At 33.5% G+C, this 23,794-nt stretch overlaps 1 protein-coding gene across 1 annotated transcript; it reads right to left on the bottom strand.

Annotated features, from left to right (window-relative positions):
• Nucleotides 1-7,051: 7,051 nt before the first annotated feature.
• Nucleotides 7,052-11,849, bottom strand: LOC108997193 (probable beta-D-xylosidase 7). The gene is made up of 6 exons (XM_018973348.2): nucleotides 11,402-11,849; nucleotides 10,988-11,287; nucleotides 10,219-10,388; nucleotides 10,021-10,118; nucleotides 7,941-8,705; nucleotides 7,052-7,823 (listed from the first exon to the last, which is right to left on the bottom strand). The coding sequence occupies exons 1-6, from the start codon at nucleotides 11,792-11,794 to the stop codon at nucleotides 7,252-7,254; spliced, it is 2,298 nt and encodes a 765-aa protein (XP_018828893.2). The 5' UTR covers nucleotides 11,795-11,849; the 3' UTR covers nucleotides 7,052-7,251.
• Nucleotides 11,850-23,794: the final 11,945 nt, after the last annotated feature.

Consider the following 23,794-nt stretch of genomic DNA (forward strand, 5'->3'; position numbering starts at 1 on the left):
GAGCATCTAGTTCTTTTGAATTGGTTCACTCTGATATATGGGGACCAATCAACATTGTATCAAACAAGTTTCAGTATTTTGTTACATTTGTTGATGACTATTCTCGTATGACATGGTTGTTTTTAATGAAGGCACGATCTGAACTTCTTTCCATATTCAAAGTCTTTCGGAAAGAAATTAAAACTCAATTTAGACAAAAAGTTCAAGTTTTGCGTTCTGACAATGCTAAAGAATACAAATCTAGTGCCTTTGATACTTACTTAAGTAATAAAGGAATTGTTCATCAAACTTCATGCGCTTATACACCCCAACAGAATGGGGTGGCTGAACGCAAAAATCGACATTTGTTAGATGTAACCAGAGCACTTTTATTGCACATGCATGTTCCTAAACGTTTTTGGAGTGATGGTGTTCTTACTGCGTGTCACCTTATTAATCGTATGCCTTCGTCAGTCCTCGATGGTTCCTCCCCATTCTCCATCTTGTTCCCTTTGTCTCCACCTTTTTCTCTCCCTCCCAAAATCTTTGGGTGTGTTTGCTATGTTCATAACCTTGGCCCAGGCTTTGATAAGCTTGATCCACGTGCTACCAAGTGTTTCTTTGTTGGTTATTCTCGGACTCAAAAAGGATATCGCTGCTATAGTCCTACTCTTAGACGTTACTTTACTAGTGCTGATGTCACCTTTTTTGAGTCCATACCCTATTTCTCGACAACATCTTCAGTTGTTGAGTGTGATCCTCTACCATTACCTACTCTTACCCTTTCTCCTGCACACTCACCCACTTTTACCCAATCCTCCTCTATTCCTTCCCTTGTTCCTTTACAGGTGTACTCGCGTCGTGTGCGGCCCCCGGCTCCCATGCCTCCACCAATCTTGTCTCTATCTTCAGATCCTGAGTTACCTACTGCTTCAGACTCTCCACCTATTGCTCTCCGAAAAGGTACTCGTTCTTGTGTTACTCAACATCCGATTGCCAAATATGTCTCTTGTCATGCCTTATCTCCATCTTTTTCATGCTTTACTTCTCAACTTTCAAAATTTTCTGTTCCTAAGACAGTTCATGATGCTTTATCTGATTCGGAATGGAGGACAGCTATGAAAAATGAAATGAATGCTCTTCACCATAATGGGACATGGGATCTTGTTCCTCTACCACCTGGTAAACACCTTGTTGGTTGTAGATGGGTATATACAATCAAATTTCATTCTGATGGGTCTGTTGAACGTCTGAAAGCCCGCTTGGTTGCTAAGGGTTACACTCAAACTTATGGCATTGATTATGATGAGACTTTTTCCCCAGTTGCCAAAATTTCTTCTATTCGGGTATTGATCTCTCTTGCTGCTAACTTGGATTGGCCCTTATTTCAGTTGGATGTTAAAAATGCATTCCTCCATGGCGACTTAAATGAGGAAGTGTATATGGAGCAACCACCTGGGTTTGTTGCTCAGGGGGAGTATCGAGGTACTGTGTGCAAATTAAAAAAGGCATTATATGGTTTGAAACAATCTCCTCGAGCATGGTTTGGGAGGTTCTCTGATGCTGTATTAGCATTTGGTCTTCATAGATGCCAAACAGACCACTCGGTCTTTCACCTACACAGTGATGCAGGTCATATTTTGTTGGTTGTATATGTTGATGACATTGTAATTACTGGGAGTGACTCAGCTGGAATTGCTAGGCTGAAACAATTTTTACATGATCAGTTTCAGACAAAAGACTTGGGCAAACTTAGGTACTTTCTTGGAATTGAAGTCGGTAGATCTAAAAAAGGTATTAACCTATCTCAAAGAAAATATGTACTTGATCTTCTGGAAGAAACTGGCATGTTAGGTGCACGACCTATTGACACTCCTATGGACCTAAATCGTAAACTCTTGAAAGATGAAGGTGAGTTGTTTGGAGATCTGGGTCGGTATCAAAGACTTGTTGGAAAATTGAATTATCTTACTATCACTAGACCTGATATCTCTTATGCAGTGAGTGTAGTGAGTCAATTTCTACAAGCGCCCAGGGTCTCACATTGGGATGCTGTAATCCATATTCTTCGTTATCTTAAGCGAGCTCCTGGCCTTGGACTATTGTATAGACCAAATGGACACCTTAGAATTGAAGCTTTTTCAGATGCTGATTGGGCTGGATCTCCTTCAGATAGAAGATCGACTACTGGATATTGTACCTTTGTAGGAGGTAACTTGGTTACATGGAAGAGTAAGAAGCAAACAGTAGTAGCTCGGTCTAGTGCAGAAGCCGAATACAGAGCAATGGCTCACACTACTAGTGAGCTAACATGGTTGCAACACTTTCTTCAAGAGATTGGGTTTCCAGCTCCTGTCCCTCTTCAGTTATTTTGTGATAACCAAGCTGCAGTGCATATTGCATCTAATCCTGTATTCCATGAGAGGACTAAACACATTGAGATTGATTGTCACTTCATTCGGGATAAGATACTAAGTGGTGACATTTCTACACCCTTTGTGAAGTCTGCTGATCAACTTGCAGATATGTTTACCAAACCATTGTGTTGTAGTCGGTTAAAGTTTATTTGTTCCAAGCTAGGTTTATATGATATATATGCCCTAGCTTGAGGGGGAGTGTTAGAGGACATGGTTGTAATTAGTATAGTTCATGAGTATACAATGGTCATTTGTATGTAGTATGTATAGGATGTTGAATGTAAATGAAAATACGAATTCATTCTCTCTCTCGGTCGACTACAGGCTGAAATAGTGATCTTACGTTAGCCATTCATTTATTGCTTCTTTCAATTGCTTTCAAGCTCCATATTGGTACTTCTCTTAATTATATGTCAAATTCTTTTCCTCAGGGGACTTGTTGGGATTGGGCCATACAAGTTATCGCACACTCTCCCACCAAATGTTACCGAATACATTTTTCAGGCCCTTAAACCAAGGTAACTCCATGCTTTTATTTCAGTTTTTATGTGCTCGTCTTCATAAGTCGTGAACTTGTCCACTACCATTCTTTCTTATATATTCGTGTTGCATCCTTTTGTCAATCTCCTATAATTTAATTTACATAGGGTTCTTGCTTTACAGTCTTTTTGTAGTGATAATCTTTAGGTTTCCAGCTTCAATATGTTGGAACATTTTGTCACACTGTCCATGAGATGTGTAGATTTTGTCTTATAGTTTTTAACTGACGCGAATTCTTGTTACTGCCAAAATTTCCTATCTTTGTTTATAATATTTTTTAACCTGTTGGGAATGTGGTGATGGAAAGAGGTATTCAATTGATTGTTTTTTTTTGTCGGTAAGGTATTCAATGGATTATAATTTCACATTCTTTCGCCATTCCTTAAGCGCCTTATTAGTCATGCAAACTTTGGTTAGTGATAAAGGATGATTATAATACATCCATTTAATAATGTGATCCAAGATTTTTTTGAACAGCCATGAAATCAAAAAGAGTTCTAATGCGAGGTCACAAAGCGTGAGAGTTTGAATGTAAGAGCTAAAAGCGTGCATCTAAGCAAATATTGAACTTCTTCTGGAAATAGTTTTAAGCAAGTTCCCATTCAGTTCTGTATCATTGAATTCCTCTCCCTCCAGATTGTCCACATAATGCTAAGAGGAACACCACCTGAACCTCACCTTTTGCACGATGATGAAGCCTCCCTCTCCAACTTGCGAACTCCTCTAACAGTCCAAGGCATCTTCAGAGCAATCCAAACATTGAGGCTTATAAGTGCAATTTGAAAGGAGATGACGTGGGGTCAGGCATACTAGGTGTGTGTGTGTGGGAGGGAGGGAGTAAATGTTTTTGATAGATTTAACTAGAAAACTACAAAATTAAAGTTTTGTCAATTTTTTAGCTGCGTGAGCTGCGTGGCAAACGGCATGTGGACTAAATTTACATATACTATTTGCTTAAAGGGATGTCTTGGTAAATTTATCATTTGAGAGTACATTGCAACAATTCTTTTGAGAGAGTGCCAATAGCCAAGTCAGAAGTATAGAGGGAAATTGTATCAAGGTTGACAGTTATGGGTGCTAAAGCCTAATTTGCCATTAAATAGTAGGTAGATCTCATTTGATTGTGAGGATGTTTATGTCAATGTTGCTGTTTCACTTACCATATATGAATTTTTTGGGGAAATTTCTTGTCTTCCTTTAAGTTTGGCTCTAATTTCCCCTGAATGTTAACACACTTAGCCTAATGTCATTTGGATGCCTTCAGAAATTTCTACCGGATTTGTAGCTGTTTTTTTTTATCTTTCTTTCCTTTTGTTGGGAAGAAGGGGAGTGGGGGAATGGATGATTTGTTAAGTCATTTTGTTACAAAACTCATTGGTTTGATCTGCAATCTTTGTTTCCGTCTACGTCTATCATGCCATGCTTCTCCTGTGCATAAACATACCTGTACAGTATTCTTTCTTGTAATTGCAAAAGAGTGACTAAAAGGTTCTCGCTGTTTTGCAATTTTTTCATTTTCTATTGTGCTTGGAATCTTTTGCCAAGTTACGCAGTTGCACTTGTATTTACAACTCCCTTTTGACATTTCATCAACTATGGAAACTCAAACACTATTCCATTTACAAGGTTCTTCTTCTTCTTTTGGGATAAGTAGTGATCTAAAAATTTCTCAACTACTAAGGAACTTCTTTTCTTTTGGATAACATGTCAAGAGAATTCTTGATGTTGATCCCACAATCAATATAAAAATCATTGTTGGTGGTATTCTGATTTGAGTTGCTGTTTACTTGTGACATTATTCCTGGTCATCTTACACTTCCTTATCTGTATCTAACATCTAAATATGCAGAGTTAGTGGCTTCATGCAAGTTCTATTCTCAATAGTGCTAGTACTAGGTGTAATAGCTGACTGAAGGCAATTCTTATACTTAAAAGTTTAGTTAGGGTTTGTGTAAGTTGATACAGGTTTTCAATGAGTTGGCACAGTACTTTATTTTCAAAGATTCTATCACCTTCTATTTTTGTTGATAGGTTACTGTATTCCTCCTTATTACAACGCTCAAAAACTAAGTTGTCCTCATTTGCACCGGTAAGCTAATCAATCGTTCCTCTTTCCTCTGTTAATAGGATTGTTTTCAGTGCACACACCCATGGATTTTGTGATCATCTTCACCCAGACGGAACCCACGAGGTGACTGTTCCGGCCATGACATGGAATGCAGGGGATGACCCTGGATTTGTTGTTGCTACTTTCCACAGGAATAGAAACGCAGTGAGTGTGAGCTACTGCTCTCTTGCTAGAGAATCTCATGTCATTGTAGCTTATATATCTTTCACGGTTATGTTTGTATTAACAATGCTCATTGCTAAACCTCCCCTTTTGAGATGTTTAAGAAGATGATGATTTAACTGTACATTATTGTCGTTATAAATTTCTTGTATTTGTACTCCTTATTTTTTAATCAAATATTTTTTCATTTGTTAAAGATCCTTGAAAGAATTTTACTGTTCCGTGTTTTACTGGAAAACAAATTCCTAGGTTTTTAGTGGAATCTCAAACCGGTGTGTTCCGGACATTAATGTATTCTGTTGGCACTTGTTGCACTCATTTTTATAATAGATAAATAATTCGATTTAGTATAATGGCGTGTTATGTGATAGCTTTGGACTTTACCATTTGCATTCCTCCAAAAATGGAAAATAATGCTCCCCCGGGGTGGGGGGGGTCTATTTTATGAAGTGATGCCACTAAACGGAAGTGCAGCCCAGGGCTGTACAAAAATCAACAGGACTGACTGTCGCCAACATGGACTGGTTGTCGTGGTTGCCCAAGTTCAGAATCGGCCGAAACTGGCAAAGAACGGGACAACCGGTGGTATAAAATTAAGGAAACCAATGCCTGTTAATTTAGTTTTAGTCTGAACCAAATCCAAACCATGGAACTGACTGATTAAATGATGTTGTTTCGCTTAAGTGAAATGACATCATTTTAGTTGAGTTTTATAAAAGAAATGAGGTGAAACGGCGGCAGTGTTTCGACCTGGGATTAATAAACCCCCTTCTTTCTCATTTTCTTCTCTTCTCTGTTTCTTCCCTCTGCAAATGTATTTCTTCCCACTAACAGTATAGTTCAGCGCCTCCCATCCTCCTTCACAAAGAATCGACAACAAATGGATGAACCGCACCAACCCATGCCGAGTGCGAGGCTGCTGGTCCCCAACCCCCCCCCCCCCCCAAAATCGGCCGATTCTGAGCCTCTCCAAAAGTCATCAGTGCGGCATCAGTTTTGGACCGAAACTGTATTGACAACGTCAGTTTTCAGCCCTAGTGCAGCCATCCCCAGAACATTGTGTTTTATTTAAAAGTTTCACTTATCTCAAGAGCATCTTTTGAAGACAATGGCTTTGGGGTGGGGCTGGAATATCCCCTTGATGTTTTGCTGAAGGCCACACTACTAGATCAGACCTTCATGTTTCTTAGGCATAATAGGGCAACTGAATTCTTCCTCTGATTCAAGAAGGCTCAAGTCTGTGAGATCAGTTCAGTCTGCTGAGAAGAAGACCCAGAAGGAATGTCAAGGAATGAAGTTCTTCGCCAAAAAAAAATGTCCAATAACATGCAACTCAGAGATGGCATGCAGTTTAAAGAGTATATGGAGTTTATTCATAGCTCCCGATTTTCGCTTGAAAGACTTGGTTTAAACAAAGCCAGCCAGGGGAACTTCCTAATTAACTTGTTTTTTGAGATTCGATTCCAACCCGCGGCATGATTTCCATTTACGGCTGGAGAGCAGTGGAATAATAGAGTTAGATGTCCTAAACAAGTTTTATTCCTTCCATATCAATCTGTCGTACTTCGTGCCCCGTGCCTCCCCACATCTATGCAGGATTGTTTCAAGCGCTTGCACCCACAGAATTCCTGAGGTTACTCTTAGTAATGACTCGGAATGCAAGACTGGCCCTCTATTTATAGCTTGCAATTTGAGAAAGGGATGCCGAATGGAAACCGTTGCCTATTGATCTATGTCCAGGGATTCTCGTGTATTAAAAGCTTTTTACAATAAATATTTTTACAATCTAACGTATTATGTCGCATCAGTTTATAAGATAATTTTTTTGTAATTCTTTTTATCAATCAAGTTTTCCAACCATATATTACTCGTCTGTTTTTTTTTTTTTGTTTCCCTCTTTATTTCAAAATATAATGCTAACCAAATACTCTTCATCATCTACAACCAATGACAGCATATAAATGGCTAAGACATACTGGGTTCATAAACCATATATTGACTGTCTCTGGACTTGAATCTTCGGGTTCAGACAACAATGGTAACCGGGTACTCTTCATCACCTACAACCAAGACATGTAATCCTGGCTCCATCACCATCATTCCAACTTCATTGGCTCTGCTAAGATGTTCGCAAGGGCTCAACAAAAATTCAACTTCAACTCTTTCCCCTGCATTCAGATTTACACGCCGGAAACCAACTAGCTGTTTGACTGGACTCCCTTGGCTAGGTCTTTCCTTTCTCACAAACAGTAATACCGGATGCTTCCCTGCCATCTCCCCTTTATTTTTTACTCCAACAGTGACTGAGATCTTCTTCCTTTTACACAGTTTCTCCCCCAGCTCTGAAACTAACTTGTATTCCACCGTCGGTGTGGCTGATGATTGATTCAATTGGACCATGCTTTGTGTTACAGATGAGAACTCGTAAGCATAGATTGAGTAGCTGAGGCCATAACCAAACTCAAACACCTTTTCACCATTATAAAAACGGTAGGTGCGCCCCGGATAACCTGATGACGGATCCGACCTCATCCTCATGTCTGTCATTGGTACTTTGACGAAATCTCGTGGATACCAAGTCACTGGCAACCTTCCTCCTGCATGTCAAAATGAATTACACTATTAAACCTGCACTTCAAAGAAATGAACTTGATTCTCTTTAATGAACTCGCATCTAGCAGAATTTCTCTTCAAGCTATGTACATAAGGTTCACCTGGGTTGTGGTCACCAAAGATAATCTCTGCAAGTGCAGTTCCTCCAGCTTCTCCAGGATAACCACCCCACAAGATGCTTCCAATGTTTACGTCATGCTTGGCCCAAGATATATCAACTGGACCTCCAGAAAGAAGAACCAAAACAACTGTTTTCTTAGCTGCTCTTGCAACACTAGTGATGAGTTCTTGCTGCTTTCCGGGAAGCTCTAAGCGCTCACGATCGTGGCCCTCACTCTCTTCACTTTGGTCCAGTCCCATAACCAACACCACATAATCCACCCCCTTGGCTATTTTGACAGCTTTGTCAATTGCAACTGTAGAACAGTCCACTACATTGCAACCCGGGTGGTAGATTATGTTTTTGACATAGCTCTGCAGTCCTTGCAGTGGAGTAACAGACTTGCATGGAGGGCCCGCATAGTTTCCCAAAAGTGTTTGGGGAGAATGGGCATTGGGGCCTATTACAGCAAGGGACAAGGTTCTTTTTTTAGGAAGTGGGAGCAATCTGGCAGAGTTCTTCAACAGGACAATGCCATTTTGAGCGGCTTCAAGAGCTAGAGCCTGGTGCTTTTTGGAACACACATGATCTGGACCAATTTTGCCAAAAGGCAGTTCAACTGGATTGCCATTGAATAATCCTAGCCTCATTCTGACAGAGAAAAGGTTGTGAAGCGCTCTGTCTATTTCGGACTCAGGTAGTTTTTTCTCCTCTACAGCTTTCTTAGTGTGTTCCTGCAAGTAGAATCCACAATTGACATCCATGCCTGTAAATAACGTTCAAAGTACACACATAAGCAAAGCCAAAAACAAAGATTCTCAATCAAGAAATCAACTGTGCGTATATGTGGCCGGAGCAATAATACACATACAATTCACTTATAACTCTTTTACAATCAATTGAATATAGAGTTGTAAGATAATTGTAAGACAGTTGTAAGTTAAGCATTATTCATGTGTATTTCAAAATGCTCGTGATAATACATATATATATATATAGGAAATACTCTAACCACAAATAGATTACACAAAAATAATCCGACAAACTGATGTAGCTTGATATGATTCGTCAGATTATAAAATTATTTTTATTGTAAAGTAAATATAACAGATCAGATGAAGTCACATCAATTTGTAAAATTATTTTTATGTAATTTTTTTGTAGATGTAGCAGTATTTTATATATATATAAGTGATCAATCTTTCCAAATTCTACTGTTTCATTAACAAAAATTGTTGACCTGATTTGCCATGTCATGACCAAGAACAATAAAAAAATAAAATAAAAACAAGGGCCACCCAATAGCCATTTTAATAAAACGTTTATCAGTTCTTAATTTTAAGTTTATTTAATCTAATCTTATTACGCTTTTTAGTAATTTTATGTTTTATCATGTTGTTAGTTTTTTCTTTTAGAAATTTTTTATTTTTTATTTTTAATATTATCAGTTCACGGGGCATGTTTAATTTTTTCCACACGTGTCCACATATAATTGGTGATAGTGTGATTAGTATGGACTACAGACCAAAATCTATTCCCATACTTTTCCATAAAAATTAAAATCCATCTAGAAAGCTACTAAGATGGACTACAGACTGATGGTCCACTTGTTGATAATTACCGACATTCATATTAAGGCAATTGGGCCCAACTAGAGAGGTACAAACTAAAGGGACAGCTGCCGAAGAAAAAGAAAAAGGTTTGAGGCTGAAGGGACAATTGACACGTATGTATTGATTAGATTACCATATAAGACATAAATTTTTGTATTAAATTTATTTTATAATCTAATATAACATGTCAAATCATATTAGGAGACGTTTGGATTCGCAAGTCATCTCAGCTCATCTCAACTCATCTCACTACTATTCATTACTATTCAGTAACTTTAACTCACAAATCTCACTACTATTCACAACTCATCTCATTACTATTCACAATCCATCTCAACTCATCTCAAGTCATCCTCGAATCCAAACGTCTCCTCTATATATTTATTTTTATAAAATTTTTTTGTAATTGTAGTATTTTTTATAAAATAATTCTATTGCAAATTTTTCAAATCTTTAAAATTTACGCACCAGCTTTGAGGACATCCACAACTGCATCTTCGGGTGATTTGGCATATCCTTGATCGTCATGGATGATGGAGACCGCATCGCAATCTGAGGTGATGTAGCTGATCATTTTCGGCAGCAAAAAGTAGAGAGATTTTAGTCCCAAAGTATGTTCTTTAGATGTAAAGATTTATGCATATTATAATAAATATATTGTTTTACCCGTGAAAACCCCATTGTCCTCTTGCAGTTTTGGATAAAAGATTATAATCTGCACAGCTTGGGATCCCATTCACACGGTTGTAAGCACACATTATCCCACTGGCTCGCCCATGCTCTATGCAGCTCTGAAATGGAGGTTGATATGTGTCTGCCAGATCTTGCAATGTGACCTGAAACTCAGTTCACAAGAAAGGAAAAGGTTAGTAGAGCAGTCTCTAGTTGCTTGAAAAGTACAGAAGATTTTGTTGCAGCAAGTCTTTTGCCGTGTTGAATACCAAATCCATCTCAACACATTTCATCTAAACATTACAACTTTTCTAAATTGTCAAACAAAATATAATAAACAATTCAACTTTTTTAAATCCTAAAACAAAAATAATATCATAAATTGTTTTCAAACAAAGTCCAAAGAGTAATCCTAGCAAGTTTTTTGCTCCGGTTTTCTTTGAGATCAGAAGTTTCTTTAAACAATTCTCAACAATTCAAGGCAAAAAGGCCATTATTGCTGCCTTTAACTGAAGATTAAAGACCCATTAACCAAAACAAAAAAAAAAAAAAGTGACATGAATACAGAACACCAGAATCCAATAAAAAGCTGTCTAGTCCACCAATCTGTTTTCCAGTTTTGCATGTAGTGTCAATAGTAACAAGGGCACTTGAAACAAGGAGGAAGGAATCTTTGAACAATGTCCCAAAAGGCAGAGAACACAGTAAGGAAAGAACCAAAAAAGCAACAAAAACAGAGGTGTAATGTAAGTTGGAAACTCACACGAGCATCAAAAACGAACCGGTTGACACCCCTCCAAAAGTCCAGATCATAGGCAGTAAAATGCTTGCAGCAAGCAGAAGCCTGAAGATGACCCTTGAGCTTCCCACCCTCGAAGGAGTCCCCTTGAACCCCTCTCACATATGCCATTGCATACTTCCCTGTAAGCAATGGATCCTCTCCTGGTGTCTCTTGCCCTCTCCCCCATCTTGGGTCCCTGAATATATTTATGTTTGGAGCCCAAAACGTCAGCCCAATCGCTTGTCCAGCATTGTACACCGCTCTGGCTTCTGTTCCGATCGCCTTTAAATTCCAAACATCCACAAATATATAGATAATCAACAGGTAAATATGCATAACTTGGATTCAAAAATTCACATGAACTCGGATTACTATACAGTAACAGTGACTGATCACCTGGCCGATGCGATACCAGAGATGGGCATCGAAGGAAGCGGCAGTGAGAATGACTTGAGGGAAGCTTGTGGCGGCCCGAATAGTCCCATTGAAGTAGACGCCGCGTCCAACACTGGCGACGCCGTGTAAAGCCTCCGACCACCACTCATAGCCAGGAATACAGAGACGAGGGATCGGAGGAGCTGAGTTAACGAGCTGAGAGATTTTCTCGTCCAATGTGAGGCGGGAAACAAGGTCTCTGGCTCGTTTTGCGATGGGTAGTGAGGTTTTGCAGAAAGTGAACGACTTTGTTGATGGGTTGGATACGTCACAGGCAAATGGAGGCCATGTTGACTCAGTGCGATGGAGAAGGAAGAGAAGGATTACGAGAGAAATGCTTTGAAGGAACCCCATTCTGTGTTGGGTTCTTTGGGATGAAGAAATGAATGCAGAAAAGGGACTGAAAGTTATAGTACTGAAGGTCGGCGAAAGGACTGTGACTGTGAGCTTGATCATTGAGGTTCGGGTCATATGACCTAGTTGTCCTTGTACTTCGCATTATACAGATGGTTTGGGCTAGGGTAAATCTGTCTTTGTACTTTGAAAATGGAAACTTTAATGAAAATGAAAAGACATTTTAGTTATTTCACCTGCTCTAAAATATCTCATATCATATGTGCCAAAAAAAAAAACTCATAATCATGATTATCATCAACTTTTAAATAAAATAATTGAATTTTGTATACTGTTATTTGAAAAACTCACTGTAAAACATAGAGTATGGTTGTTTGGTGTGTGTTTAATATGCAAGCTGGATTAAAAAGAGGAAAATGAGATTTTTAATTGTATATATTTTTTTGGTAATCGTTGCAGAATGATAAATTCAAAGGATAAATACCTTGCCAGAGGAAGAGGATTTTTGGGATTGCGTAGTAGTCTTGATTCAGTGGAGAAGAATCGAAAGACAAGTGCCCCTAATCCTCTCAATTCCCATTTCTCTATGGTTACTTTTGTCAATAATATAATTAAAATCAATTACAATTTAAACTTTTTAATATAAGTGATAATTTCACATTACATTAAAATATAATAAGAAGTTCAACTCCTAACTATACATTTTATCTTATTTAATTAAATAATAAAATGAATGTTAAATATATATATAAATAATAAAATTACATTTTTTTTATTAACTTAAGCTTTTAGACAACTAATTATTTAAAATGATATCATAATAGAGATTTAAATTCAACACACTATCCTATTTAGTTAAAGAATAATTATTATCATCAGTCACTATTTATCACACACTCTACATTATATGAAAAAAAAAATTATTAAATATAGAATATGAAAATAAATAGTAACTGATATAGCAAAACTCGTACTTAAGTAACACTTCAACAAACAAAGTGGGAAAGCATAGAAGAGGAATTAATTTGTCAAAAAACCACCTTAATAAAGAGGGTGGAATATTGGTAGTTGCGTACGATATGATAGAGCAATTAACCCGTTAGATTATTAGTAATGACCTAGTCATTGTCAAGTTTAAAATTTAGCTAAAATATTAACTTTTAATTATAATATTAATTTTTGACTAAATAAGTCTACATTGGACTAACTATCTTAAAGTTAAAATAATAATATAATATAATATTTTTTTTTTTTACAAATACAAATTATATATTTCATATATATTCATATTTTGTAAAAATAATGTATCTACTCTATCAATATTCGTAATTAGTAGAATAAATAATGTGCATGTCATGTATGTTTTACCATTCAAAGAGAGAGGGAAGTGAAGATATAATAAAATATTACTTTCTATTATAAATAGTAACTAGTCATATTTGGAGAGGACTTAAAATTTACTGTAGTTCAAATCTTAAGTTTTAGACTTTTAGCTAATCTAATATGAAAATTTTTTTCACATTTAATTAAAGTTTAAATTTATATTGACATTTGACTACTTCATCATCAATACTCTTAAAACGTAGTTAAGACGTTGGCCTATTGATAAATTATGGGTTTTTTTTTTTTTTTCCCTTCTCTTCACATCAGTATCATACCGACAAGTCAAGAGGCCATCCTTTTGGAGCATTTCAGATGATGCAAAGTAATCAGGATTCAGACAAGACAATGCAGTTTCCCTACCAACTCTTGGAGCCAGTACTTAACGCAGGCTTCGTGGAAATGCATGAATGACAACACCTGTTCTATTTGGCTGCTTTTGAACTGACGTAATTTCAGAATATTTGAATTTATTTATGAATAATAATATTTTATAAATTTAAATATAAATAAATTAAAATATATATTTAAATGTATAAAATAAATTAAAATGAGTTTAATTTTTTATAAAAAATTAAAAAAATAATAAATTTTATCAATAATTAATTTTTGAGACTTCATCCGAATATTAAAAATATCTTAAATCATATATATGAATATTAAAGAAATAATATGAGAATGTTTGATAACATTTGTTTTCCCAAATACAGCCTTAGGCCCTTAAGCCCAAAAGGGAAGTTGCATTTCTACCTCTGTGACTCTGTCCAAGTTTGGATATATTTCGAAAAACAAGTCCAAACCAGAGATATCTGGAGCTCGACCAGGTTTTCTTCGCTGTCTTGGGACTATTAAGGAAGAAATTCATCCTCCACAATATGCTTGTTGAGGTAGTTTTTGCTGAATGCAATTTCACTCGAAACAAGAACATACACGTAATCTTCTTTTGTATTGTATCTCAAGAAAAAGGACACTAATTAAATTGGGTCTAGTTCCAAGATCCAATCGTTGTGAGACATGTGCCCTCCACATGTATTCATTCATCCGGGACATATATCAAACATCCAAGGGGTGGTTCCAATTTTAATAGAAACTGGACCCAAGCCCGGTACCTCAATATATTAAGTATCTGGACCGGGTTAATTACTCCAAATGGGCCTCCATGGGCTCCTCGAGGAATCCAACCTATATGGTTATTCACGAAGAATAATGCTTCTTCTTTTTTGGGTATAAAGTTTCAACTACTTTCATTTGGGATTATTATTATTATTATTATTATTATTATTATTTTGGCTGAGGGAAGCCTATACAAAGTGACCTTATGTTGGGAGTTGTTGATACCATGTTCAGTTTTTAGATGCAACGGTCAGCAATTTTCAATATTATCTTCCTAATATATATATCACCAGAAGCTACCTATAAATTAAATTATCCGAATAATAATATTGCCATCCCTTTCCTTGCCTGATGTGAACAATTATTTCAAATATTCTGCTTGGAATCTCGTGTTTTTGGACTTTGAATAAATTTCACAAAATGAGAGGATTAATGGGTAAATTAAGGTGACACGCATTCAGATTGGTAGGCAGAGTTTTGTTAATTGTGAGTGCAATTTCAAAGTTGGTGATTTTGATGGCCTCTTCTGCACATAATTAATGTCCAATTAATCGAGAGATGGAATTTCAAAGAGTTTTTTTTTTTTTTTTCTGGAAAGTGGTTGATCAATTGGATAAGGTTTTTTATATTCAAAACTGAGAAACTCTATTTATAGTCTTCAAATGAAGATTGTATATGCAGGTTCTTTATTAAATGAGAAAATACGTCATTTTAAGAGAGATATTTTTATAATTTTAAAAATTTTTAAAAATAAAATTATCTAAACTTATATTACAATTTTTAAATAAAAATTGTATATAGCATTGCTATTCAAAACTATACTATTTATTGCCTCGAAAATGATTGATCGATTGGGTTTTTTTTATATATAAACCTAAAGTCATCTCAAAACATATCTAAACGATAATTAATGTAGTTTTATCGCAAAGCATTTTCAACTGTTGTGGCCTCCAACCGCCTTTACCACCATCCCTCACAGTACTTGTTGAGAGTAAGGTCTTCTTTTATCTCATTTTATTCATCTCATCTTTATAATAATAATATTAAAAATAATATATTATTAATATTTAATTTAATTTTTATCTTATCTCAATTCACTATTTAAACAGTATCTAAATAAGATTCTTTTATTCTATTATTCATTTTTGAGAAATAATTTTTATAATTTTAAAGTATATAAATCCTGTATAATTCTTCTTAAAAAAATATTAAATATGATATTTACGTGATAAAATTAATATTTTAATGATACCTTCTACTATTTTTTTTTTTTAAATAAAGCTGTAAGCAAGTTAAATGTTTGTATTACCTTTTGGTCCCTACAAAAGGACGATGCATCCAGAAAGAAGAAGCAAAAGCGATGGGCACTGACTCCAATTGGTGCAGGTGTCATGAGCCAATAAGATTTCGATAAGGTTGGCTGTGACCTAAAAGCTGCAGATCCATCCGAACCATCCAAGCTCATTTTTGTTTTGTCATGAATCATGATCACGTGTGAGCTGCTGGAGATCAAGGCCTAACTCTTCCTACCATTATTTCTTCTTCCCTTTTAAAATAGACCAATTAAATACATTTCAAAATTCATTTATTCAAACATTCGATCCTTAATGATATGAAAATCTCATACATCATGATCTATCATATTATCTAGGATTAAAAAAAATAACTAATGATATTTATGTTGGTTAATTTGAAGTTCTAAAATTTCTCTTCTCATACTCTAATTTGAGCTGAAAAAATAGTATTGCACCAATAATTTTCTGTCAATTTATAAATCCTTTGGAGATATAATAAATTAAGTTTATGCACTTTCAATTTAAATGAGATGAGATAGTTTTATATGAAAGTTGAATAAAATCTTATTTTTTAATATTATTTTTATTTTTATATTTAAAAAAACTATAATGATAAGATGAGATAAAAATATTTATGAATCCAAACGGGACCGTTTTTCCGTTTTCATACTTAGGGCGGTGGGTGTTATATGGGTGGGTAATAATTCATGATATTCAGGTGAATGACCACCTCATCTTTTCTAAGCAACTAATAATAACTCACTCTCTTGCATCACATCATGAGTTGTATACTATCACTTAAAAGAAAATGGAAAAAGTGACTGTTGAAATGGTATTGCCTTCCTAATCAAATGATCTATATGATTTTAATACAGTTTTAAGATGATAAGCCCTTCATACTTTTTTTTTTAAATATTTAATTAATGATTGATGATTCATATGAACTAGCTAATGATTAACTCACATATTAATTGTTACATATTTAAATGCCAATATTTTTGCCTTTTCAAAAAGTTAAAACCATTCAAGGGTTTTTTATTCATTTGCTTTTTTGTGTTTTTGGAATTTTCCAAATAGTATTGAAGGTTAAGGAATTCATATGATGATGATCAATGTATATATATAACAAATGATGTGGGGGGCCTTAATTAAATTTTAATTGTTGTATATACAAATGCCAATATTAATATTTTCTTGCTTTTCCAAAAGAGTTAAACCGTTCAAGATTTTTTTTTATTTTTTTCTGGAATTTAGATTTTTCCAAGTCATGGTCAAAGGTAAGGAATTCATACAATAATCAATGAAATATATAATAAAATGCACGAATATTCAAAACGGTGTCATTTTCCTCGAAACTTAATTTCCAAGTTAAACAATGCAAAAGATCTTTTAAGGAATCCGAGAAAAGAAAAGACCCCAATGGGAATGCAGCAGATTAATGGACTCGTTATCATGTGAAAAAGCAACAAGCTTGCTAGTGACATGTCTCATTAATATATATATTAAAAATACACTTTGATCTTTGGTAAACCCTAGAAGAGCCCGCCAGCCTCTTGATTATCTTATATCATATATGCGCTACCAATCTATGATCTCATTGGCTGGCCGGGTGATGGGTGTCTACCTTGATTAAGATTTTTATTTTTTACTTTTTTGCCCTTTCCCCCGGCCTGACTATCCTTATCTGCTTCCAAATTCCACTTGATCATCATGATCATCATCATCTCATCAAAGAATTCCTTGTGCAAAATTATTGATTAATATCGATCCAGTGGTCATGCATATATATTGGCTCGTACCATTTTTTTAGTGGGGCTCTGATCTTTCGGCATGGTTGTAAAAGACAACCTCATCTTCTTGGTCCCCTCTTCTTCATGCAGGGACATCACATGATCATGAACGTGATGCATGCCCCCCTTACATATGTTTGATCTGCATGTGAGCAAAAGAAAGTTTGCATCATTCTTACATCCTCACGTCTAGAAGAAAAATGCTATTTTGCCTCATTAATGTTACCGTTTAAAATTATCCTTTGAATATTTTAATTTTTTTAATTTTACTTAATATTTAAGAAAATGAAATGAAATGAAAACCTGTGGCCGTCCATTGGATCAAAGTGGAGACAGAAGCTGGTCCCACAATAACGTTGCCATATTTCTTCCTATCTTTATTTACTACTGTTTTGAATTGTTTTCTGTGGAACGTATCCGGGTTGGGAATGAAATGACTTTAATTATGAGATCATCGCTGCCTGCAACACTGACATGCATAAGGAAGTCAAAACCAAAAAAAAAAAAAAACAAAAACAGATGAAATCAGCTAGCGATGATCCAAGAAATAAAAGAGACAAATTAATGGAATTCATACAGTGGGCAGGCATTACCAGGTAGCTTAGGTACGATGATCAGATCATGGCGGTGATCGGTTTGGAGGGTGACGGATGTCAATTATTACTCCCATTTACGTACGTACTGCTTTTGGTGGCTTTATGCATGTGGTCCATATCTCCCTGCGTGGCAACTGGTGTACGTTCCCAATAAGCATTCCATTTTGATTAAAATGAGATGAAAGCATCTCCATTCGAACTAAGCCTTATATATATATATATATATATATATATATATATATATATACTATTAATAGAGCAACGTCCAAGGGACGTTTGCCTAATTTAGATTTTTTACAAAAATTATATGATTTTTTACAAAAGAAAAATGATTAATTCAAAATATGCCATAGTTTAATATAAATTTTACAAATTGATCATTTTGTTAAATTTTTTTAATACAAGTTTAACAAAAAGATTAAGTCAAAATGCTGGCTGGCTAGTTTGTGGCAGACCATATAATACATGACACCTTTTTATGATTATCGTGTAAATTAAGTCGTGAAATATGTATATATACTATGATCAGACAATATGTCACAAGTATATATTAATTTGTACATTAAGTACTTAGAATTTATATTTTTAATCATGTTACATCGCTTACTATAGAATTATAGAAGAAAGTTCGCACGTCGAGATCTCAATGCGACACAATTCAATTTCTTTCGTTCAATATTTAATAAATAATGTTCTTTTATGTCATTTTTATTAATACTTTAAATGAAATATTCTTTTATGCATTATATATTTTAAAATGAGTATGTTTTGATTTAAATAGGACTTATTAAAACGAGGGAAGGGTATAATTATATGATTTTACAATATTACCCTTAGTTTTACTATTTTATTTATTTTAAATATAAAGCTCTTTTAATCATAGCCATTGATTTGCTGGGTAAGGAAAATATCTTCCTAAATTGAATCCCCATCATCCATTTTAGCTTCTAAGGGAAGGAGTTGAAAAGTCACTTAAGCCTTATTACCCCCCATCATATCCGTCGGCTTCCAAACTCAAGCAGTATAGCACATGGACACCTAGTTCCGTTTGCTAATATAATGGAAAAAATAATTTGCTTCAGGTAAGGATTGTACGAGAAACTATTGAGGGTGAGAAAAGAATTTTAAATCCAAACTCAAGCATCCATGATGCAAAGTGAGAGAGAGGATAAACTTCTATTGGAGATTTACCTGTAAATATCGCAAGACCATCAACTGATACTCTTGCCAAATCAGGAAGGGTCTTGTTGAGATATCTTGGAGATAAGTAATCTAGAGCAACTAAAATAATTACAAGGAAAAACGATTTTGATATATATAGAAGAGGAAACTTGATATTAGCTACACGCACAACGCCTTTGCCAACAAGAACTTTGCAGTTAGTATCTGCATCCTCTATATCATATGGTTCCACGCCCCAGGCTTCAGTTTCCTCCTCTTTAAGCAATTTAGAAACCACCGAACAGGTGTCTGGACCAACATGCAAAATTTTATGCATGCTGTCTCCATATGCTTTCTTCAAAATAGGAATTGCCCGGCGTTAAACACATTAAACTGAAGCTGAACAGAAGAGAGAGGGGGTCTGAGTCGAGAGAGAAGGAAACAGAAGATGACCTTCACTAAAAAGACCAAAACACCCTCGATCAGACGAACGAAATATAAAGAACTTAAGAGGCAAAAATGTAAACACTCGGCTAGACAGAGGGACAAAAGTGGAAGAAGGAAGTGACTGTTCATTTCTGTTCATCTGCGTATAGCGACTTTTAAGATATAAGGAATATATATATATATATTCTTCTAAAAACATTTTATAAAAAATAAATTTATAAATTAATCCAATTTAATATGATGCATTAAATATTTTTTTATTATAAAATAAATATAATATTACACGAAATAATTAAATGATATTAATAAAATAATTAATTATGGTTAAAGAAAAAAATAATCAAGAGAAGCTATTATTAAGAAATTTTGATTTTCTTTTTAATGTTAACTAAATATGGCATGTGTGTCCTTATATATTTCGCGTACATCATATTAATTAAGAGTTTGAAATCTTGTACGATATTATTCTTTTGGAGGCTAAAAAAAACATCTTTGTAATTGAAAAATATATATTTAGATCTTCAAATTATGAGAGATTTTACATTTATATATTAAAATCTAATTTTGATTATTAATTATCAAAACTTGATATTTTACATTATTTTTTAAATCTAATCATTAAAATGCATGACCTTATAAATTATTATGGGTTGAATTTTAGGAAAATAAATATTTCAAATCTTAATAAAGCTTAAAACCTTTTCAAATAATAGAATTATTCATTTCTATTTTCTGTGCGAAAAGGAAGTTTATTTCCTTTCCTTCCCATATTTGCTTAATAAAATGACAAATTAACACAAAAGACAAATGAGGTAATAGGACCCACCACCCATTGGATCACTTTGCATCCAAACGCAGCCCTCCATAAAGCGCTAACATGATGGGCTATTGCTGATTTTTTTTTCTAATTTTTTATTTAATAATTAAGTAGATATTTTTAATAAAATAACGTTAGAAAGAAATCATTATAATAATATATATTTTCTACTCATTATATAATTACTTCTAGTTAATTATTTTTAACATTTATTTTGAGAGATGTGTAATTTAGATGATATCATATTATGTATACAAAATAGATATTTTTAATAGTAATTTTTATCTATATTTATTTTTTTTAATAATATTATAATTTTTTTATAAAAATATTTAAAATTATTAAATATATATAAAAATTATATTAATTAACGAGAATTCCAGCGGGATCTCTCGGCTATGGTGGTAAAGTCACCCTTAAATTAAAAGCGGGCTCGGTGGGGCCCGGACGACCGACCCAACAAGGTTACAAGATCAAGATAATGGCGGTAGGTGCACCCTAACCCTTCACCAACCCCAACCACTAACCTCAACTAAACCATGGTTAAATCTAATGCCACTTCGTACACTAGCTAAAGCTGTTTAGCCGGAACATGTGGAAGGCATCGGCCACTGTTAGCCACGTGGTGGGCCGGGAGATCGCCAAGCTTCTGGAACTCGAGCTGTGAACCAGCCACGTGGATCAACCATATCGCAGCTTGCTCTATACTTCGTCCTCGGAAGCACAACCCCGGGTCGGGGGTGAGAGCGAGGCGGGACCCACCTACATTTTTTTAAAATTCTTTTTATGATAACTCTTTAAGATAATGATAGGTTTAATCCTCTCTTATCATATTTTACTATTTTATAATATGTATTTAAAATTTTTATTTTTTTATTTATTAAAAAATATATATAAATTTCTTAATAATCAATTTCTTAACTATTAAATTAAAAAATAATAAAAAAATAATAGTAAAGTAATAAACCACTCATTATCTCATAAGAGTTGGTTTCTTTTCATAAAAATAAATTATCTTATTTTATTTTATATAATTATTATAATTTTTAAAATTTTTTATATAAAATATAATAAATAATTTAATTTTTTTAATATAAAATAAAAATTATATTATAATAATATTTTAACGAAATATCTAATTTTATCTCAAATCCTTCGTTTAATAAGTCGTCGCATTAGCGCAAACTATTTCAAAAAAAACAAAGAAAAAAAATGATTAGAACTGACAGCTGGCGAGTCCTTGGACGATTGGATTAGTCAAACTGTACCGCTGACGAAGATCAATGCAGGAAGGCTGGCACGTACGTACCCCAAAAAAATCCAACTGCAGCTACAGACAAAAGCCACCGATGGACCGAACAGGCTATTCGTCTTTTTTTGCCTTTTTTTTTTATATATATTTTTAAATTTTAAATTCACAACATTATTTAAAAATACTTTCTTCATCACTAAAATAAAATAAAATAAAAATGGGTAGTCACCGATACTTTGTACGTGGGATAAGCATTATCAACAATAAAAAAAAATTAAAAAAAAATAAAAGTCCTATACTTTTCTTCTTATAGCAATCAAAACTTCAATATGAGAATTTAATTTAAAAAAATTATTCTCATCATCTACACATTATATATAATTTTTTATTTTTTTTTCTTATTAAATATATAGTGTCTAAATGATGAATAAAAAAAATAATTAGTTTATAAACAATAAAAAATAAATAAGTAAAAAATAATTTAAAAATATAAAAATAAATATGATATGTAGTATATGATATATATATGAACTATTAGTAGTAAAATTCTTTAATTTATTGTATAAATTCTGAAAGTTGATGTTTCTATTATAGTTTTGACAAAATTTGACTTATAATATGTTTCTTAATATTATGTTTTTATAGTTTACACTCTCTTAAGCTATTATCATTATTCTAATCTTGATTTTTTTTAAATGAATAATGATTTGTAGAAGTTTTAAATAGAGGTGAGCATTGACTCAGTGAGAGTTAGTATTTCCTAAATCTAACTCCGACTTTAATTTTATTAAAGTTTGAATTCAAACTCCGGCTTACATAGATTCTGATTCGACTCTGATTCTAATTTATCAGAGTGGAGTCGTACATACAAATATATTTTAGACACACGTATATATATTGCATAAAACAAATCATATTTTGTCACAACAAAAAACTCAGGAATCTACCTTCAGCGCCCAAAACCAACAAATAACATTCCAATTAAACAAGATCGAGAGAGATTGAGAGACACATTGATCAAAATTAGGGGCGCGTTTTGGGCCTGGCTGATTGTGCATTTTTTTTTTCTACTTCCTTTTTTTCCTAAACCCTATATCTAATTTTTATTTAAACCCAAATTTTCATTATTTAAAAAACACATGTTTTTAGTTCTTTTAAACACAAATTTTATTTTTTTTGTACTGAATCATTAAAAATTATTAATTTACTAGTATTAATTTATGCGTAGTTTACAAGTTATAACTACTAACAATTGTTCTATATTGTTAAAGGCCTGTGACCTGATTACACAACTCACAACCTTTAAAATAGAGGTCTCAAAACCCCCATCCTCCACTTAAAAAACAAAACAATTGTTCTATATCTACAATAACTCGCCATCATTTTTCTAGTTACATACTACTATATTAGAATCTAGATAATAGATTAATAGTCTTACAATATATGCATTTTACATGATACATGACTCACTATTAATTAGTCAAGTTTTATCTACCTTAACATATGTAACATGTATGATAATAATACTATGATGTGTAGTGTGTATATATAATTGACTATTAATCTATTAATATTATTATTTAACAATTATCACATTCATTATTAGTCTATTCTTATTCTTGAATTTAATTATATATATTCTATACTAATATCTAACTTATTTTTATACTAGACTTATATTATAGTGTTTAATTACATGTTATTATACTAGCGTCTAATTTATTTCTATATTAAACTTATTTATAGTGTCTAATTATATGTTATTATACTTCAGCAAATTAGTATTATGTGTTATTAACTTATTATGCTACACTTATTTATATACTATGTATCTAATTACATATTATTATACATTATTATTACATATTTTTATATTATAGTGTCTAATTACATATTATACTATTGTCTAACTTAATTCTACACTAGACTTATTTATAGTATCTAATTATATGTTATTATATTATGTATGGTAGTAATTCTATAATGTTTACATATACTAAACTATTATTAATCTATTTATATTATAATACAAGCATATTATTTTATAATAATTAGTTCATACTAGTATATTATTGAGTCTAACTAATAAATTATAGTTATATAACTATAGTCGTATATATGATCAACATATTGATAAATACATATTTGT

This window comes from Juglans regia, chromosome 13 (assembly GCF_001411555.2).
Source record: "Juglans regia cultivar Chandler chromosome 13, Walnut 2.0, whole genome shotgun sequence".
Lineage (NCBI taxonomy): Eukaryota > Viridiplantae > Streptophyta > Magnoliopsida > Fagales > Juglandaceae > Juglans > Juglans regia.